Source organism: Malus sylvestris, chromosome 12 (genome assembly GCF_916048215.2).
Source record: "Malus sylvestris chromosome 12, drMalSylv7.2, whole genome shotgun sequence".
NCBI lineage: Eukaryota > Viridiplantae > Streptophyta > Magnoliopsida > Rosales > Rosaceae > Malus > Malus sylvestris.
This window is the reverse complement of record NC_062271.1, coordinates 12827174-12848886: the sequence shown is the minus strand read 5'-3', so window position 1 is coordinate 12848886 and position 21713 is coordinate 12827174. Positions and strand designations below refer to the sequence as shown.

Sequence of the window (21713 nt, the reverse complement as noted above, 5' to 3'; positions counted from 1 at the left end):
TCTGGAACCTACAACAACTTGATGTGGTAGAAATTAACACACAAATTAAACCCTATAAATTATGCAATCGTAGTATGAGTAAGTAAGGATCGTTCTATTCTGGGAATTAGAAGGGATGCTAATCAACACAAATTAAACTTATAAAACTGAAAACTAAGTTAAACTAACTACAAAACAAGACTGGGGGATTTTGGACGAATTCAATTAAAACAAAAGTAAAGGGCAGCAAGTAAATTAAGTTGTGAATAAAATATGGATGAAATGATAGCTAAATGATTCTTCTCCACACATGAAACATATGCATACAAATTGATTTCCAGTTATTCTTTCTATAAACCATGAATGACAATGCCCCAAATTAACTGTGAACATCACTAATTAACTCTCAGATTTTCCTAAGTTCATTGAATTGGACTCAGTGACACAACCAAATTTTTCTTCTTGAGTTCCCTAACTATGAAAAGCATGATAGAGATACATCTCAAAGATCATTAAGTTATGTCAAAATCATAAGCATTGACAAAGCATTCGTAACTATGAAAAGCATGAAACTCCTGCCAGGAATTTACTTAACTCAATCATGACTAGTGACTTTTACTGCTTGCAAATATAAGTTCATAACGATTAGGTGAAATTCCCTTATATTCTAGCATCAAATCCCTGCATGCATACTAAGTGTGCACCCTTAATAAACATACAAGAATAAGTTCTCTATAAAGCATATAAGTAAATCGCATTCATGTTTTATGAAACAATAACTGGATGTAATCAATTTATATAAAACATATGATCATGGCTTCGAATTCACTTCTAAGCTAAAAAGAAACTTAGTTACACATGTTCATCATAACTGAAAAATAATCTAAAATAAACATTGAAACTTAAAATAAAGAGAGAAAGAACTCAGAAAACTCCAGCGACTTCAATGGATGATTGCAGGTTACGGCACACTCCCCTCCCCTCTAATTTGCGGCAATAATGTATATATAGGGTAAAGGCACAGCTGAATCCCATGAGGAAAATGATTAAGTTGTTTGAATTATTTTAAGACTCCTGGAATCAGATAGGAAGTGTTGGAATGTGATAAGGATTCCTCCTTCCAGATGAAGATAAGATAAGGTAAGATTAGATAAGATAAGATAAGGTTGGATAAGATAGTATTCCTCTCCAACTAGGATTCCTTTTTCTTGTGTAATTCCTTGTCTTCCAAGCCTCAACTTTAATTTCTCCAGATTTTAGCACATGTCTAACACCATTTAAACACCAAAAACGTTCAGCCCATATGATATTCACGCATGTTATCCAATCCAAGTCCAAACTACTCTAAATTACTCCATTTAGCTATTTATTGTCATCTTTACCAACTGGACCTACAATAATACGAAAATAACATAAATTACCAAAATAAATGGAAATTAATGAAGAAAATGCAAAGAAATAAGATAACAAAGTCGCATAAATATGCTCCTATCACAACTTCAGGGGGAATAATTTCAAGGGTAAGGTAAAGGCAATAAGTTTTTCTCTGGCTATCAATCTTAATTCTCTCCCCAAAATTCCTATGGTGGAAATCAATATGCACAATTTTCTCAACCTAATGGTCACCTTCTGGGTCACAAGGGTCTTCTCCTCAGGCTTTTCAACCACTACAAGTTTGTCAAATATGTTATAGGAAAGGGCATTCAGCACTTACTTGTTTTCAGAATGGATGTCAGATATGCCATAGGGTTGGTCACACTGCTGCCACCTGTTTTGGTAGAAATGGTTCTTCTCCTGTTCCATTTCATCAACCACATGGTTATTCTCCATCTTCACAAGGTTGTCCCAGTTCTCAACCCTCAATGGCTCCCTTAGCATCTCACTTTGGCTCTCCACTCCAATATTACTCTCATATGCAGTTTCAATCTCAAGTACCATATTAAGGTGGTGGAGTGTCCCACCCTCAGTCACATCTTGCTATGAATGTGAGATCTTCTACATCGCCTTCATCACAACAACAAGAGTTATGGCTCTTAGATTCCAGGGCTACTAATCATATGACATCGGATATGTCAAATCTTCAAATGGATACTCCTTATTCCTCTGGAGAGAAAGTCACTGGTGCTAATAATGAAGGTTTGGATATTGCACATATTGCAGTTTGAATCTTCACACTCCCTTTCATACTTTCAAACTTAATTCAGTTCTGCATGTTCCTCAGTTGTCTCAACATTTATTGTCTATGCATCAATTATGCAAAGATAATAATTGCAGATGTATTATTGATGAGTTTTCTCTATGTGTACAGGACAAGGTCACCCATAAACCTCTCTTTCAAGGACTAAGTAATAATGTCGTGTACCCTCTTCCTATGCTCAAATCTTCACAACATACTTCAGCAGCTTATATAGGTCAAAAAGTGTCATCTACTTTGTGGCATTCTAGGTTGGGTCATCCAACTAATTCCATTGTACAAATAGCACTTAGTAAGTCATCCATTCCTTTCAATTGTAACTCATCTTTCCACATATGTAAACCTTGCTTATAAGGCAAGTTTACTCATCTACCTTTTCCTTTTCACGCTTCAATGTCTGTAATACCTTTTGAAGTCATACATACTTATGTGTGGGGTCCCTCTCCTACTATGTCAATAGAAGGGTATAGGTATTATGTGTCTTTCATTGATGAATGTACTCATTATACTTGGATTTTCCCATTAATGAATAAAGCTGCTGTGTTTGGAGTAGTTGTGTAGTTTCATGCTTTTGTTGTGAATCAATTCAATGCTCATATTAAAATCTTACAAAGTGATGGTGGTGGAGAGTACATTAGTAATTTGTTTCAGAATTGTTTTCCAACCAAAGGCATTATCCATCAAAGATACACTAGCTCAAAATGGCCTAGCTGAAAGGAAAAACAGACATGTAGTTGAACCTGCTCTCACCCTCCTTCAACAAGCCTCTTTGCCTTTTATTTTTTGGTATCACAGTTGTGCCACTGCTACCTACTTAATCAATAGGATGCCCGCTTCTGTCTTAGGCATGCAATCACCATTTGAGGCTTTATATAACTCTTCACCAAAGTTAGACCACTTGAAGGTGTTTGGGTGTGCCTGCTACCCATCTATGAAACCTTATAGGTCTAACAAACTTGAACCAAAAACAATTGAATGCATTATCTTGGGGCATACATCTCAGTACAAAGGTTACATTTGTTATTCTCTTCATAGTCACAAGTTAATAGTATCCAGACATGTCTTATTTGATAAAGACAGTTTTCCTGGTGTCAAACCTCACAATAACCATCAAGTCTCTCAGTCACATATTGCTTATCCTATAGTTCATCACAACACTTTCACTCTTCTAGTTTTAACTATCCCTCTTCCTCAAGTCTTTGAGCATAATTCCACTGTAGCCTCTCTAATTATTCAATCTCAGTCCTTGCTCAATGGTGACCTTGTCCCTTCTTCCACAAGTACAACTACTTCTTCAAGACCAGCTTTTGTGTCTCCAATAGATATTGAACTACATCAATCTACTGTCATTTCTCAAGCTAATGATCTACAACTTATGCCTATTGCATCTCATAATTCACATCTTATGCAAACATGTTCCAAGTCTGGGATTTTTAAGAAGAAGACAGCTTTTAAAGCTCAAGTTAAGAGTGATAGTATCACAGAACCTTAATCTTTTAGTGTTGCTTCTAAATCTAGTGAATGGCAACAGGCTATGAACGAAGAAATGGCAACCCTTATTCAACAACAAACTTGGACTCTTATTCCCCTTCCACCAAATAAAAATCTAGTGGGTTAAGGTCTAAAGACATCCTGATGGTTCTGTAGCCAAGTATAAGGCCAAACTTGTAGCAAAAGGGTTCTCTCAAGATGCAGGTTTGGATTACTATGAAATCTTTAGTCCAGTTGTCAAACCTATTATAGTTTGATTGATATTGTGCTTGGCTGCTACTCATGGTTGCAAGTTTAAACAACTGGATGTTAAAAATGCATTTTTGCATGGTTTTTTGGACGAAGAAGTGTACATGAGTCAACCATAAGGATTCATTGATAAAGCTCATCCAGAGTTTGTGTGTAAACTTCAAAAGTCTCTTTATGGTTTGAAACAAGCCCCTAGGGCTTGGAATGACAGGTTTACTAAGTTCTTATTCACTTTGGGGTTCAAGGCTTCTTATGCAGATTCCTCCTTGTTCATTACACATGATGGGAAATCTATTGTTGTGTTGTTACTCTATGTGGATGATATCATCCTTATTGGTGATAGTGATATTGGTGTTCAATTTGTGATTCAACTAGGGTTGGGTTTAGTTTAATGGTTCGGTTTTTTGCCAAAATTGAAACCAAACTGAAATTTCGGTTCAGTTCGGTTCAATTTTTTTTCGGTTTGGTTTTTTTTTTTTTTCCCTCTCCTCTTCAATAGCAAAAATTATGATAAACCAAGTCTTTCCCTAGGGAATACGAATTTCAGATAAACCCCTTCAAAATTCAAATAAGTCAAAGTCTGAAATTCTGTAGCATAACTCATATAATACCTTACCATGTGTTATGAGATTGCTGACTTTTTGAGCTAATTTTTGAAGCTTTCATGGCCCAAGACATTGGTAAAAAAATGGTTCAACATCAAGAGCAAAGCCGAGGACTTCGATGCAGACGACGACACCGTTTACAGAGGTCATTGTCATATACATCATTGGTTTGGATTTTATAAAAGTTTGGGATTTCTGATTTGGGAACCTTGGAATTTACATCAAGATAAAAAGATGGGATTTCTCTGCATTTTTAGATTCTTCTTTTCTCTGAACATTCTTGCATTGCTCTAATCTGCATCATTGCAATTTTGGATACATAAATTTTCAGATTCTAATGGACCCTGCAGCTTCAAGATCTACCATTTAGATAAGGAGGCATGCACAATCAAGAAAAGCAAAACAGGTGCAGCATAAACCAATCAGATGTCAATATGGAAAACCCCAAAATATGAACAATATGCCAAACCCCAACAAAATAATTAAAAGAAAAATTCATTTTAATTCAGCAAAATCACAATATAAATCATATCCGTTTTGATTCAAAAATTACCTGTGAGAGATCGGAAAATCCGGATTAGAATCTTCCAATTTGGAAGCGTGCCGATTCGAAAAGGGCAAGGGAAAATCATGGTTTGAAAGAAGGAATCCACGAGGAGGATAGGAAAAGACTGGATAGTGGAGAAAGAGTGATTTGGAGGAAGAGAGGAATGAGAGAGAGACTGAGGAAGCAGAGACCAGAGAGGAAGAACACAGAGAAAATGAGAGAAAGAGGGTATAAGAAAACTAAAAAGGTGAAATGGGATGGTTAGGGTTTGTAAGCTTTAGAGGGTTTATAAAGCATTAAAGATTAGAACACCTATAAATAATATACTTGTACAATTATAGCAACACAAAGTCTACGGTCAAGTTAGCTTAAAGCAGCTATCCCCAACCTGGAGAGGAGGAGTTCGAATCCTCAAGCCACCAAGTTGATAATTTATATATGATTTTCCTATATCGGTTTGGTTTGGTCATGTTCGATTTCTGAATCTTAAAAACCGAAACTGAACCAACTAGATTCGGTTCGATTCTGTTTTTTTTCAGTCTCGGTTAGGTTTTCGGCCCCCTTTTTTCGATTTTCGGACTAGATTCAACAGTTAACTACAGAATTTGATATGAAAGACTTGGAGCTTCTATGTTATTTCCTTGGTTTGGAAATTGAGTACCAATCCCAGGGTCTTTTTGTTCATCAATCAAAGCATGTGAAAGACTTACTGCACAAAACATCCATGCTCAAATGTAATCCTTGTGTCACCCCTTGTCACCACAATCACAAATTGCTGAATCATAGTAGTCCTCCTTATGTGGACCCAAAAACCTATAGAAGTATTGTTGGTGCCTTACAATACTTAACTTTCACTCGGCCTGATATTGCCTACTCTGTTAATCAAGTTTGCCAGTTTATGCAAGCTCCTTTGGAATCACATTTTGGAGCAATCAAGTGGATTCTCAGGTATCTCAAGTGCACTATAGGTTGGGGTCTCTATTTTAGACCTGGTTCTTTGGATCTGAGAGCCTATACAGATGTCAATTGGGCTGGAGACCCCAATGATAAGAGGTCTACAACTGGTTTTGTCATCTTTCTTGGACACAATCCAATTTCATGGAGTTCTAAAAAACAACACACTATCAGTCAATCTTCTACTGAAGATGAATATAGGGCAATGGCTACCACAACCACAGAAGTGGTTTGGCTACAACTACTCAAGGACCTCCATATTTCTTGTTCTCTTGCACCTATCCTTCACTATGATAACATCTTAGCAATGGTTGTTGCAACAAATCTAGTTTTACACTCTAAAGCCAAACACATTGAGATCGATTGTCATTTTGTGCGAGAACGAGTTCAACAAGGCACAATTACTTTGCAATTTGTTGTTTCTGAGCATTAGTATGCAAATATCTTCACGAAAGGGCTATGTTCTTCTTTGTTTAGTGATCATTGTTCCAATCTTATGTAAGGGAATTCCCAACATAAGCTTGAGCGGGAATGTTAGGAAAACATAGTTGAAGTATACTGTTAACCTTGTATTGAGTGATAGGTGTCATTAGGAGATTGGTTGTATTATATCGTAAGGTAGTAACACTGTGAGTATTTATACTCTAAGAAAAAGCCTTGTATTAATCAAGTTGTGAAATGAAAAGTTTTCCCTCCCAAGATTCTCTCTCTCTCTGTCTCTCTCTCCGTTGAACTTTTTCCCTCTCATTTCTTCTTCATTCTTACAGTTGACAGTTTTTTGGTTTGGTTTTGTTTTGTAACAAGCTGCAGCGTAGAATATGGATCATGGATGGCTCTCGCAGTTTGGCGCTCTTGGTACGACTTTGGATGTCGAAGGAGATAGAACCTCCTGGCCTCCTCGAAAAGGAATAGGGAAATGTTATTACAAGAAAGAAAAAATACATCTTCAAAAGCCACTCCACATCGCTGCTTCTGAGCGCACAGTCGTCGGAACCTATAACAAAGCAAACATTTCCACCATCCATCGCTGCTTTTGCCGTGTCATAAGTATACGATAGGCAGCTATGCCCTAAAGGGCCAAAAGCATTCTCCAATTGACATATACTCTTCTTTTTACAGCTAAATTAAGGTGAGTGCAAAAGTAAAAAAGGGTATGCAAAAATCACTCTTGTAATTCAAAACTCGATTCTTGCCATTCATAGGGCATCATAATCCAACAAGTTTCACAACACAGCAGCTAATTCATTCAACGATTCCGGCTCCATCCTACAAACACACGAACTACCTAAGGCGCAAAACATCACAAATCGCCAACTGCCAAGGACATAATTTAGTAAATTTGGACAAATTCACACGCGCAGTGAATGTTACACATAAAACCCAGAATGGCAGACCAGGGAAATAATATAGCCAATAATATTGAGAGACAACATATGTACATGTCAAAGCTAAAGAAAATGCAAATCCTTTTCACTCTGACGTCACTGATTTTTGGTATACAAATTGACAATCGGTAACCTACAACAATAGCACTATTCTATTCCCTCACTTCTATTACATAACTACCATTTCCAGATTATTCATACTACAGTTTTGGACAGAATACTACATCTACACAAACATATGTGACAACCACCGATAACTTTGATGGACACTATGAACAATAATTTAACTTCCACGCACCTTAACCAGGTTTGTAAAGGATATCGATGCCCAGATGGCTGAAGTCCATCTATCATCTAATCATATGGCCCTCCGTTCATGGTGCTAATTTGAGTTCCGAGACTAGCCAACCTTACTGATGAACTTCAGATAAAGGAGTCTAATGCCTATCACTCCCTAGGCCTGGCAAGCCATAGAGAACTGAGGGCTCGAAGACGTGAAAAATAATCATTTATTGCAAGGAGTGCACGAGCTGATTGACGAGTTGTCAGTATACGATGCATTTGTTGCAATGTTTGTTGCCGAAGATTATCAGCCTGGTAATTGGCAAAACGAGAACGAAAAAAATAAGGCGCAGAAATACTGACCACTGACAAACTACAAAAATAAGGTATTAATTACATTCATAGAAGGACAAGGTTATTTTAGCATATAGCCCGGGTGACCCCTAGATGCATGTACATAAAGAAACAAAAATAACGAGTAACGTTTCAGATGTTTTACGCAAGACTAAAAAGAAGTCCTTTGAGACAGACATCGCAACCTATCTTAGGCCAAATCACCAAGTTTGTGAACAAATCTCGTTAAACATGCCTTCCGTGCAACAAACTTCTTGTAAGACAAAGATGGTATAATTGCATTTAAAAGGAGAACCGAGTTTTTTTCGTCTCAAGGGACAACAGTTCATTTCGTATTTGAAAACAATCAATAAGGACTATATATTGTATGGGTGAAATTTAGGACCAACAAAACAAAATGAAGAATAGACATGTAGAATACCAGCTTATCTTTTTAGTATAATACAAAAAGCAATGTGGTTCCATTCAACGTACAGGTTCCAACACCAATGCGATATCATTTCTCCAGATATGTCACTCAGCAATACCAGCCTATTCGTGATTCAGTTTTTATTTTTAACTATTTGTAATTGAAGCAATTAATTGTCCTCACACTGGAAAAGCAAGCTAGTGGAATTAACTATTAAGGAAATTCACCTGGCGGAGGAACCCATCAAGAGTTCCTAGCTTTCCCATGGCCATGGCCATTTGACCCATATAGTTTGCTACATTCCCAGATGATCCTGATGGCGCAGGTGAGCCACTTGCCAAGGTCTCAGACAGGGATTGCTGCAATGCCTCCATCCCTTGTGACAGAGCATCTTCAGCCTGCTGGGATGATTGCTGCAGGTTATAAATACCTACCAATTGCTGCTCCGTTAAGGGTTCCAATTGACTCACCAGAAGCTGCACCAATGTCAAAACAGATTAACGGGACGCAGAGATCTAAATCAATTAGAGAAGATAGGACAGAATAAATGTATTATGTCTACGTGTATGTATTATGTCCATGTATATATGAAATGAATTTTGACAGCTCATTAATTACTTTCTTAACAGAAAAAAGAAACATCAATTGTGCTGACTCATTAATTTCAAAGTTGGGCACTAAGAATTTCCATTAATAGCAATTGTGCCATAGAAATACTTGTTTCCATGTACATGATTTTGTGAGCATATATGACACGGCTATGTTTGGTGTGGGTGATTCATAAACTAGTAGATGTAGAATTGAAGCCATAGATCCAACATTGCCTCATTTCCGTCATATCAAAACATGATGTCAAGCTGATAGCCCCAACTCAAAATGTCATAAACAATAGTTTCATGTCAATAGGTTAACACATTGGGAGAAAACAAGGGAACAAAATGTTAAAAATAACTTATTATACACTAGGAGATGGAATTGTGCAGAAACTAAAATGGTCTAATTTTTTTTTTTTATATATAGATTTTGTAAGCTTCGGAAGATAAATGTTGATAGGGGGATTATCACCATATCAAATATCAACAGAGTAGTGAGCACAAATTTTCACCTTAAGGAGCTCAGATGAGCGGAAGCCGCCAATCCACATGAAACACCTTTCAGCTGGTGTCTTCCACATTCCTGATAAGATGTGGAAAACATCAGCTTTTGCTGCAGTTCCCTTTAGTCTAAAAATGTCATTGTAGTGCGCAATGACGTTGTCAATAACAGTACGAAGTTCAGTGTCACCCGCATGTGAATTAACGGCAGCCCTCAACTCATTTATTTGCCTGTTGTGCTCTTCTAGCCACCTTGCATATTCCACATCAAATGCCAAAGCACCTATGAAATACAAATACAAATAAAACAACATTTTACCATCAAATATCAGTTGAGTGGGAAAACATATGTTCTCATGCCAGACAGTTCAGCAACGTAATGCCATCTTGCCAGATTGTCAACCTGGAACACTGATAAAGGTGATTCTTGCCTAAATGTGTGGTCCAGATCATAATCTAACAGCATGAAAATCTTATGTTTCCAAACTGTCTAGGAATAGAATATTGCCTTATGATCACACAACATAAGCAACATCATCCAACGTGCTAGCAACTACACCGTTATTAACATGAAAAACAGACCCATAATTTAAATGTTCACGACATGCTCAGAACCAATTGCAAAATACTGGATACCAAAATTATAGAACAATCAAAAGCAAAGAAGCTGTAGAAGTATCCACCCAAAATATTCGACTTACTACATCACAATGTTAATGCAGAGAAGACCTAACCCCATCTTTACTAAATTTCTTTAACATACATATGCATATTAAGGCACGCTGAAATACACCTCTGTGATCAATTTCAAAATTTCAAGTCCAGGAAAAATTAACCAGTGAAAACATGAGATTAAGAGGTTCAAATACCATTTCCACTCATTGAATGCGATTGATCTCCAGAGCTTGAAATGAATATTCCCTGTAAAAATAAAGCCATTAATATGATACAGGACACCCATGCCCTTCCATTTCAGGAATGAAAAATATATGATATATTAGATGCAAGTATATACAGACAACAAAACCCAACCTGCTGACGGGCACGCTGAAGCTCTTGCTCGAGCTGAGTTAATTTCAGCCGACTACTCTCAAGTTGTTGTACATATGCCTGAGAGAAGAAACACAACATATTATTACTTCCCCACACAGAACAGTAAGCATGACTCTTACTAGATAGGGAACACTAACAACGAATAAAGGGGAAAATAATAAACTCCTAACAAATACTTGAATAGTGACCTACTTTTTTCCGTAATCTGCTTTTCCTGGCAGCTTCACGATTTTGAGCTAGTCTTCGTAATGTCTGTAGAGAATGGTTGCATGGTAAAAGGTAATCCAATAATCATGGAAGATGATAATTTAATAGTATATTTAGTTGAAGCTACCAAACCTTTTGATCCCCAGATTTTTCTTTTGATCTGTCACTGGAATCAGAAGCTAGAAGAGCAGTCATTTGATTCCTTTCAATCTGCACAAGAACACTGAATTTAATTCCACCATAAAAAAAATACAAAAATACAAAAATACAAAAAAGCAGCCAAAATCAAATGAAGAACGAATATTCTCAGCTGCAAAATAATTTTGTATGGCAAAATGAAGGATATATCACTTTGAATCTTGGATACAGGAATGAAAAAATAAGTAGCAAAAGTGGAAGCAGGAGATGTTACCTTCTGATTTTTATCTTCTGTGTCATCTGTTGAAGTATCAGTCCTGGGGCTTCCATCTGCCATATTGGACTCCCCCCAGTTCTCGTGATTGCTACGTGATACAGAGAGCAAATTTGGCTGTGGCTCTTTTTGCAGTGGCATAAGCTGAGATCCCACAAAAGAAACAAAAAGGTTTATTTCCAAAGATGCAAGCTACTGAATTCCAGAATGCTTGTAAGTTCAATCTTTTTTATCCTGTTTTCATTTTCATTTTTCATTTTTCTTGTTCTTTTATGAGGGGGAAGGAGAAGATACAAAATTACCTTGTTTAAAGCACCAAATTGGGCAACACTACTTCCCACTGCCTGGCGATTTAACTTGTTTTGACTAAACATTGGACCTAAAAAATCAACAATAATCAAGTGATTACAAGTCAAAATCAAAGAGATACCATAAAACAACAAAAGTAAATATTATCTGATAGTACGTGCGTATATACATATTACATATGCCCCCTTTTACTTAAAAAACAGAATCAGAATCACTTTGTCTTCATCATACTCCAAAACTGCCAAAAATTACTTGTGCTTCTGAAGTCACACTTCAGAAAGCCAATGATGAATAGGATCTGTTTTAAGGTAAGAATTGAACAACAGGACTAGAACAGTAGCTTCCAAGAACGTAGGAGTATATCTCAGCTGACAGGTCATTCAAGTAAACACCTACAACCAGGCACTAGGAAACTAAACATGGAAGCTGACTAGAACACTAAGAAAACCTTATTCATAAGCTCATTTACCGAGTATGAAAATCAGAAGACAATTTATATGTTCAACCACGTTAAAATTCAAAGAACTGGCATAATAACAACCTAAAGAAACAAGAATAGGCAAATTGCTAGTATTGAATTTTGCTTCTGATAAACACCAAGATATTTGTTACATACTTCTCCCGATGTCAACGGCATCCTCTATGCGAAATCCAAGAGTTTGCTCAAGAGTTCCAAAGTCTGAAATTTGAGATGAACGAATGGAGCTCCCCTCTGTGCCACTGAGAGCACAAATCATCAGAATCATGACTACCAAAATGACAAATGCAATCAACAAAAAAGGAACTAAATCCATATACATTGGCCAGAATGATAAGGCCAAAAAGGTACCATCAGAAATCATAATTCAATTACACCCCCCCCCCCCGGGGAAAAAAAGAGTCAAACGTAAACATGTTAAGAAGCTTCTTCAATCATGATGTAAACAGATGAAGAAATGGTTACCAAATTAAAGGTCATGGAAACATCTCAAGTAGCATATGTCCTGTTTCTTAATTTTAGGATCACTATTATCATATTCTTGTATGAAAATAAGCTAAATGGAACAGACTTTAATAATTAATACTAGATACAACAATAATACAGCTACTCTGTTTGTTTCAATGAACAGTCGCATAACAATTCCTCCATAACAGAACAATAGTGTCCAGTTGCAATTTTCTTCTGTCCTGTTCGTTGGCTCTATTTTTTGTTATCATTTCAGTCATACAAAAACTGAAAAAACAACAGCTATAACTCCCTTTCCTCAAATCATTGGCAAACATTGTTTATACCGTGGAAAGACGTTATGCCATATTAAATCCCAATACTGTTTACACAAACTTGAGCTGTTGATGCATTAATCTGATAAATTTCCAATGGTTACTTGTAACTTAGCACTCTATTTAACTTTAAGCATATGGTAAGAATAAACTTCAGATACTAAGGGCTGGTTTGGTATTGATGTGCTTTGAAAAAAAACTGTTGTGAGAATAACCGGCTGTGCTGTGAGAATAAGCGGCTGTGAAATAAATCAGCAGAGTGTTTGGTAAACTTTTTTGTAAAAGTGCTTTTGGAAAAAACAAACAGTCTGATAGTGGGCCTTTTCATTAAAGGAGCACTGTAGCTCCGTGTGCTTTGAAAAAAAACCAGTTTTCCAAAGCTGCAAATAGCAGCTTCAGCTTTTTCCTTTGATTTCAGCTTATTTTCACAGCAGCTTCCAAAATAAGCCTTTTTTTATTCATTTTACCAAACACCTAAAACTCTCACAGCTTTTTTTCATTGGTGCTTTTTTTTTAAGCATCTCACTCCCAAACCACCCCTAACATTTATATGCTGTTTGGGTTACAATATAAAAGAGTAGTAGACAAGGACCTAGTCATTTTAAGTGGTGGTTATTCCATTCCACCTGTTAGACTGTGGGATTTTAAGTTCTAATTTATGTTCCTTTTGCGGATACTGTCCATCCACCGGACAAAGCATGAGATTTTAATATCAGCAGCATATGGCACCAACAATTCGACCACGTAAAAATTATATTCATGTTCTAGCAGCACAGAGGCCGCTGCCGGACCACAGCTTCTAAACTAACTGAACGCCCAAGGAATCATATTAAAAAATCAAAGAGCTATACTACTGCCAATTAAACTTAAAAGATAAGAACAATATAATACAATAAAAATGTAAAAAATTAGAACTGTAAGCGAATACTGACGTGGGATTGGGAGTGGGTACTGGAGGAACAAAGCTCGGCATATCGGTCACAACTTTACTACCATCATTTGCACCAACTTTCACTCTTCTACTGCCCATGGATCAACATCATCATCACTGCCGCCGCGGCGCCACCAATCCCAAAACCAAAGAAACCCAGCTTCAACAACCCCTCCACTGAAATAACCAAAAACCCAATATTCAGAAACTCCTAAAATTCAAAACACACAAACTTTTCAAACCAAAATTCAAAATTCAAAGTCCTAGCTACGCAATTTACCAGAAAGAGTTTCGCTCTAAATACATATACACAAAATAGAAACCAAAATCCAATCAAAAGCCACCTACCGACTGAAGAAATGAAAGTTCACAAAAACCAGAAGCAGTAGCATAAGATAGCTTACTTACCAATAGTAAAAACTGTATAAACAAACAAACCCTAAAGTTTGAAGTCCAGCAAAGAAGATGAAGAATCAGAGCTCAAAGGCAGTGAATTTCCAGAAATTAAGCAAAACCCAGAAGCTGAAATTGGAAGCAGAAAACAAAACCCTAACCCTGTCAAGCTTTGTGAGGATAAATACCAAGTCCCCTTGACCTTTTGATCCTAATAATAATATTATTATTCTTTATTTATATAGGCCATCAAAAGGCTGGAAACTTCAACCAAGAGGCCCACCTTGAATTTTTAACTTTGTTTATTTTCTTCAAGAGGTTGAGAGAGAGAGAGAATAAGAAGGATGACGTCCTGATCATACCAATCTTCTCTCCAGAGCTCACCTCCATTTTTATTTTATGAGTTTCCTTCTTTCCTTTATTTGTCTTTATTTTACTGCTTTGGGAGGCTCTTTTTTCCCCCAATTTTATGTTAATTTATAAGAATTTCCCCTTATTTTAAGTTAATATGAGAATTTTCCTTTTTTGTTTTAATGAATATAATACTGCCCCCATTTCCTTTAATTTCACATTCTTAACCATAAAATACACTTTTGTTTTTTTCGAAAGGAACTTTAACGAAAAGCACCCGGTACTGTTCATTTTAATGAAAAATCACATTTTTATACTAAAAAGTCAATCCTGGTACTATTCACTTTACCCTTTATTTTGTCCTTATCATTAAAACTCAAAGTTTTTAAGCCATTTTCATTAGTTTTCCTTTTTTCGAATGGAAAGGGAGTAAAACTTATTTTCTTTTTTGATAATGTTAGTGAGATTAAAATTTTTAAATTAATTTTATAAATCAAATGATTAGGCTGTTAATTATTTGATTATTACTTAAGCATTGATTAACATGCTTAATTCTTATTGACAACACATCATTTGGTTTGTAAATTTGGTTAAAATTTTGATCTCCTTAGCATTACTTTTTCTTTTTTACTAATGATACTGGGATGAGGTTGGGCTATATCACAATAAGTCAACAATAATTTGGTATTGTCATGATGCTAATTGAACTAAACAAGTCTCACTTATAGGTAAAGGGTAGATATCTTAAATTCAAATATGTATAGTTATATTCAAGAACGAATGTTCTTAACTAATTGAGTTTCTACATATCCTTATATATATAGGAATTGCTGGCACTCTAAGATCAATTACTCACTAAATTTTATAGAAGAGTAAATTAAAACAATGGTCCTTCAATTTTAATCAAATTAGAGCAATGGTCCCTCAACTAAAAGTTCATTATCATTGGTCATTCAACTCATCAAAACGTGTAGCTATGACCATTTTCATCAACTCCATCACAATTCTGTTAAAATGAGTTATGTTGGAAGAACCATTGCAACAATTGAGCTAAAGTTGAAAGACAATTGCTCCAATTGGGTTAAAGTTAAGGGACCATTTCTCCAATTGAATTAAAGTTGAGGGACTGTTGATACAATTTTTCATATTTTTTTCCCTTGATGTAGCCTCACGTGCATGACACGTAACTCATTTTGAAAGAAGTTCTAATTAAGGGTGGGTACAATGCGGTTCGGTGCGGTTTCGAGTGAAACCGCAACCGAAACCAAAACCTTTTGCGATGCGGTTCAATGCGGTTTTGAAGGCAAAACTGAAATGAAACCAAACCATTTGGTTCGGTGCGGTGTGATTTCAAACGGTTTCGGTTTGGTTTTTGAGAAAAAAATGTACAATTTAAAATATACACATATTTACGCATAATACAGTTTTATTTTCCTCATATATTAATTAATGAACATGCAGCAAAAGCAGTAACAAGAATGTAGCAAAAACAGCAACAACATTGCAGCAAAACTGCAGCCATAAACTGCGGAAAAAAAACTGCAGAAAAATTGCTAATTCCTGGTCTCTATCTGTGACTCTGCTAATTCCTGAGAAGTGGTCTCTATCTGTGACTTTGCTAATTCAATTACATAACTCAAGCCATGCTTCTAATGAACAAAAATCCTATGAGAGTACCTCTATCGTGACTCTGGAATTTTGTTGCAAGTTTTTTTTATACAGTTATTTGGCTTCATCAATGATCAGAGGCTTTTCTTCTAATAAATACCAAATTTGTTGAACTCCAATTATCATGATACATTCGTGGTTTTTGTTACATTTAGGCAAGCACACAAGGCATTGCCTAAAGAAATTAATAATTTAGAACTTAAATTGACACTTTAAGAGATGAAGATGAGTTTTGAGAGAAAGATGAAGATGAGTTTTGAGAGACAAAGAAAGATAGATGAATATGGTGACTTGAATAGTGTAGTTGAAGTTGAACTAATTAAAAGTTAAAACTAAAACCAAACCGATTTTGATTTCGATGCAGTGCGGTTTTGAAAACCCAAAACCGAAACCAAACCGTTTTCTTTGTTACGGTTCGGTTTCGAAACCGCAACCATTTCAAAACCGTAAAACCAAACCGTTCGGTGCGGTCCGATTCGATTCGTGTTTTGGTTTCAATTTTTGGTTCCAAATGCCCACCCGTAGTTCTAATGGAGTTAATGAAAGGGACCAAAGTTCCACGTTTTGATAAGTTGAGGGACCAATGGTAATAGATTTTTAGTTAAAGGAATATTGCTCTAATTAGGTTAAAGTTGAAAGACCATTGCTATAATTTAATCTTTATAGAATTTATAGTTTTAGTGTAAGGAGGATGAAATTGTAAATGTGAATGGATGACCACTAACCACAAGCAAGTCAACTACAACGTCTTTCTTTTGTTCTCTGCAAGATTAAATAAAGACAGTGAGGGCCAAGAGGAATAGCCGTCTAGGGACTAAAGCACTAATATGGATAAAATACTTGGAACTACTGAGATTTAGAAAAAAAATTATTTTCCTTAATTTTCCTGTACAGCATTACAATAGAGATCCAATCATCCAGATATTCAGCTCTGTGCCAAGTAGAGCGCGGTCCTCTGTGTCCATTATATTACGAGACTGCCATTATTCGAGATGCAGAGAAATATGCTACAAATGGCAGGGGATGGTCTTTTTGTAGTTTTGGGTAACTTCAGGGGTACATCTGACTATTATTAAAAAAATGTCAAGTAACATGTGTAGCGGCCTTGAATTCCCACGCCGCCCGTTTAGAAGATCTGAGAACCTTGCTTGACAGTGTGCAATGACCTCTGTACCCTTTTGGGTTTGGGAGCAAAAGTCAAAATTTGTATCTTTTAAATCATCTTCAAAGGGGATATTAAAATTTTAAAACAAATTTTATTTAAACCCATATAACATCTTTCTATACCCAATTTAAATTTTAAATATGAAATATCAATATTATCCTATTGCATAATTATCATCAAGTACAAGATACAATTAACAATAAAAATAAGATTTATCAATAAACTCACACCCATTAATCAAAACCCTAACAAAAAATGGCAGCACCCCAATACAAATAATGTTACTAAAAATTTGATTAGCATTATAGTTTTCATGTTTATGTTCATGATTCTTACACAAAAAATGACTATCCAATGCAAATGAACAAGAAGTTTTCTCACCAAATAGAGTTGCTCTTAACTAGATTTTCTATCTTCCTTCGAATTGCTTTTCATGTATTTAGTTGACTTCTGAGTTTTCTGATTTTAAGCAGAGACCAATTCCACCGCCAAGGTATATATCATTAAATCTTTCTAGGGTATAGACTTCTTGGTCTCCTAAAATGCTGGCCCTACATAATATCTTATAATTTCATAGTTTTAGTCATAATTGTATTTTACTCTTTATAGTTTTAGTCAGATTTGCATCTGTTGGCCCTAATCTTATAATTTTCAAAATTGCACTTTCGTTCAAAAAAAAAAAAATTCCCTTTCACAATATAAACTACAGGCAATACTAGAATGTTTGAAATGATGCTTCTCTCTTAGCTTCTATTATTTTGTTTCATGGTACTGCAGATTACTCCGTACCATCAGATGTCAAATATACGTTTCCCCATAAATGAATTATTTGATTGTTTGTAGTTATTTCGTAATGGAAATAGTGTGAATCTATATAATTGGCACAAAGCAACCTGAAATTTACCGAGAGTAACACTATAAAGGAATCAAAAGCAACTGTTGGAAAATGAGAGAACGTACAAGGAGAGAATGCTTTGATTTTGATTTGTTAATTTTCAAATAGGTGCAAATACAATTTTCATGTTGAATTGGATTTGTGATGGTAGTTTAGGTAGTAAATTTGGGTTTAAAGAGATATTAATAGTTTGATTAAAACTAATATGGGTTTAAAAAGTAAGTTTAACTTAAATTTGACAGTTTATGTGACCCTTAGATATTTGTTAAAGTTTTACTCTCCATCTAATATGTTAAATTTTAACATAAAATAAAAATTCATAATTATTTTCTTTGCATTAGTAATAAAAAGATGAATTAAAAATTATAAAAACATTTAAACATTGCATTGGCAATGAAAAGAAATAAAAAGACAATGCTTAAATAAATAAATAAATATTTAATAGTTAAGTAAAAAAATTGAAGCTATTGTAATTTGGCAGCAAAGGAAAATATGTCATTTCATGTCATGTTACATCAGATTTGGCTTCTCTATTAGAATACATTACGGCTATTTTTTTTTACTGTTGTTGTTGATTTAAACATTTTGAATAAATCACATTTACATTAATATTTAGAGCAAATCACATTTTATCATCTTAACTTTAAATTACATAACAAACTCATACATCATCTTTAGAACATTGCAATATCATACTTCAACTTATGAAATTGTTGCAATGCTAGACTTCGATAATCAATCCATCAAATTAGCGGTTAAGTGATAATGTGGCAAATGTGAACACATTAATTGACGATCTTCCCTTTAATTGACACGTAGATTAACAGTTAAACCGATTTTTTTCTTTTTTTGTTGGGTAATGTCACTTGCGCTCCTCCATCTTCCTGTCCGGCTCTTTCCGGAGCAAAAACCCTAATGAAGTTGTAGTAATAGGAGTATTGAAGAATGAATAAAGTTACAGCTAAATCTTTAGAACCATCAAATTTTGTCTAATGTTGCTCTCCAATAAGCTTCAATTCCCACCACAACTTTTGCTTTTCATTGCTTCCTGCGGTTATGATTGATTGATTTCTACTGTAAAATCCTGAATTCCTCATCTTAAATTGCAGAGATGTGTGAATTCTCAATTACCCATTCGTGTTTTTGTTGTTTTTCCTCATAGTGCAACACATTTTAGCACATCTTTATCATCAAAACCGTCGTTAGACTCTGGATTAGATAAAGCTCAAGAACACAAAGGCTCTTTGACCGTGTCGTATCTCCTTAATTCATGTGGATTTTCCTCGGAAAATGCTCTCACATTGTCTAAGAAAGTAAACTTTGAAACCACAGACCGGATTCTGTCCTTCTTCTTAGAGACCATGGATTCACTAATTCTGATATTTCCAAACTTGTTAATAAAGACCCAAGGCTGTTTTTAGCCGACTCTGAGAAGATAGTTTTGCCGAAACTTGAGTTTCTGCGTTCTCTAGGCCTATCAGGCACAAGGATCGCTTGCACCATCTGTAGGAACCCTATTTTCTTGACTGCCAGCTTGGAGAATGCTCTACTCCCTGGTTTTAATCTCTTCAAAACAGAACTCCTCAATGATGAAAAAGTTGTAAACCTTATAAGCACGCGCGTGGGGAGTTTTGGATGTTAGGGTTCAAAGTAATATTGCTCAAAATCTCTCAGTCCTGAGAGCACTTGAAGTGCCATAACCCTATATCTCTGTATTACTGAGCTGTCACCCCGGAGTTGTGTGCCAAAAACCTGATGACTTTAACAAAGATGTTGAGAAGATTGTCAGCATGGGATTCAAGCCTAAGACATTATCATTTGTCAATAGACTCCACGTGATTGCAAAAATGGCCAAATCGACATGGGCACACAAACTAGAGGTTTATAAGAGGTGTGGCTGGACTGAAGAAGAGATCTTGTCGGCTTTTAGAAAGAGACCCACTTTTTTGTATTTGTCAGAAAAGAATATAACAACTAAAATGGATTTCCTTGTAAACAAGATGGGTTGGCGGCCTACATATCTAGCCAGATTTCCTGAGGTTCTAACTCTTAATCTAGAGCAGAGGATCATTCCAAGGTGTTCGTTAAAGTCCTATTTGTGAAGGGCTTGCTGAATAAAAAGTTTCCCATATCATCATTGTTGATTAGCCTTGATAGTTACTTTATAACTAAGTTTGTGACTAGATATCAAGAAAGTGCGCCTCAACTTTTGGATGTCTTTCGAGGGAAATTAAGTCTTCAGGATCTTGGCTTTCCATTTAAGGGAAAATGATGGCAAAAAAATTGTAGTAAGCACAATGTTTCAGTGCAATTAATTTAAGTACCTGCATTACTTGCAGGTTTGTTTCATTGTCTGCTTTCAGTTCATAAATATATCTCTGTGTGCATGCGCCTGCACTGCTTTCAGTTTAATTGTTTTTTCTGTTTGATAATCATTTCGTTTTTATTTTTTGGCTGTTAATTTTTGTGTTAGTGATAAAGGGAAAATACATAGGGGAAATGAGGGATGAAGAAGAGTGGATGAAAGATGGTGGGATCGATGTAGAAGAAATGTTCAAGGAAAGGAACACAAAATGAAAACTACAACAAAACAACAAATCCTTATCCCACTAAGTGGGGTCGGCTGAATAAATTCTAGAACGCCACCGTGCTTGATTTTGTGCCAAGTCTTCCGTTAGCTTCAAGTACTCCATGTATTTTCATAAAATCTATTTCCAAGTCTTCCTAGGTTTTCCTCTACTCCTTTTGCCTTGAGCCTTTGTCTCATAATCGTATTTCCTACAAGTCTTCGTTTCACATGTCCAAACCACCTTAACCGATTTACTTGTTACCGCTCCTACTTTAGCTCAGAGATTCTCGTTCTTAATCTTGTTATTTCTCGTCTCATCTCACTACATTCATTTTTTTTTGTATGTGTTGATGCTTAAAAACTAAAAACCAAAAAAATGAAAAACTAAAAACCAAAACATATTTTAAGTTGGTTTCACTTTCAAGAATTTGTGTTCATTCATTCTTCTTATTTCTTCCTCTCTCCATCACCCTTCTTCATATTCCCTTTTTCCCACATACGTTAAGTATTACTAAAATTCTACTTTACCTGATTCCGCACTGATGTGGGAGAAAACTAACACACAAATTAAACCCTATAAATTATGCAATCGTAGTACGAGTAAGTAGGGATCATTCTATTCCGGGGATTAGAAGGGATGCTAATCAACACAAATTAAACTTGTAAAACTGAAAACTAAGTTAAACTAACTACAAAACAATGATTGGGGGAATTTTGGACGAATTTGATTAAAACAAAAGTAACGGGCAACAAGTAAATTAAGTTGTGAATGAAATATGGATGAAATGATAGCTAAAGGATTCTTTTCCACACATGAAACATGTGCATACAAATTGATTTCTAATTATTCTTCCTATAAACCATGAATGACAATGCCCCAAATTAACTGTGAACATCACTAATTAATTCTTAGATTTTCCTAAGTTCATTGAATTGGACTCAGCGACGCAATTAAAT

The 21713-nt window shown here is 35.5% G+C and overlaps 1 protein-coding gene and 1 pseudogene across 2 annotated transcripts; one reads left to right on the top strand and one right to left on the bottom strand.

Moving 5' to 3' along the window:
• Positions 1-7405: 7405 nt before the first annotated feature.
• On the bottom strand, positions 7406-14480 carry LOC126592098 (transcription factor TGA2.3-like). Of its 2 annotated transcripts, XM_050257854.1 has the most exons (13): positions 14124-14480; positions 13717-13892; positions 12141-12244; positions 11518-11594; positions 11216-11359; positions 10936-11013; positions 10789-10848; positions 10576-10653; positions 10413-10464; positions 9734-9826; positions 9555-9625; positions 8677-8925; positions 7406-7998 (listed from the first exon to the last, which is right to left on the bottom strand). In XM_050257854.1, exons 2-13 carry the CDS (start codon positions 13812-13814, stop codon positions 7852-7854), a joined length of 1251 nt encoding a protein of 416 aa, XP_050113811.1. In that variant the 5' UTR covers positions 13815-13892; positions 14124-14480; the 3' UTR covers positions 7406-7851. The 2 variants fall into 2 exon arrangements, with proteins under 2 accessions (XP_050113811.1, XP_050113810.1); XM_050257853.1 differs by having other exon boundaries at positions 9555-9826; positions 14124-14479.
• Positions 14481-17140: 2660 nt separating this feature from the next.
• LOC126592162 (uncharacterized) lies at positions 17141-19887 on the top strand (annotated as a pseudogene).
• The last annotated feature ends 1826 nt before the right edge of the window (positions 19888-21713 follow it).

Excerpts from the sequence above, each read along its gene's own strand:
- LOC126592098 (XM_050257853.1), bottom strand. The coding sequence starts at position 13,814 with ATGGGCAGTAGAAGAGTGAAAGTTGGTGCAAATGATGGTAGTAAAGTT. Across the intron at positions 10,849-10,935 it reads AAAAATCTGGGGATCAAAAG|ACATTACGAAGACTAGCTCA; the intron begins GTTTGGTAGCTT and ends CATTCTCTACAG. Across the intron at positions 9,827-10,412 it reads GCATTCAATGAGTGGAAATG|GTGCTTTGGCATTTGATGTG; the intron begins GTATTTGAACCT and ends TGTATTTCATAG.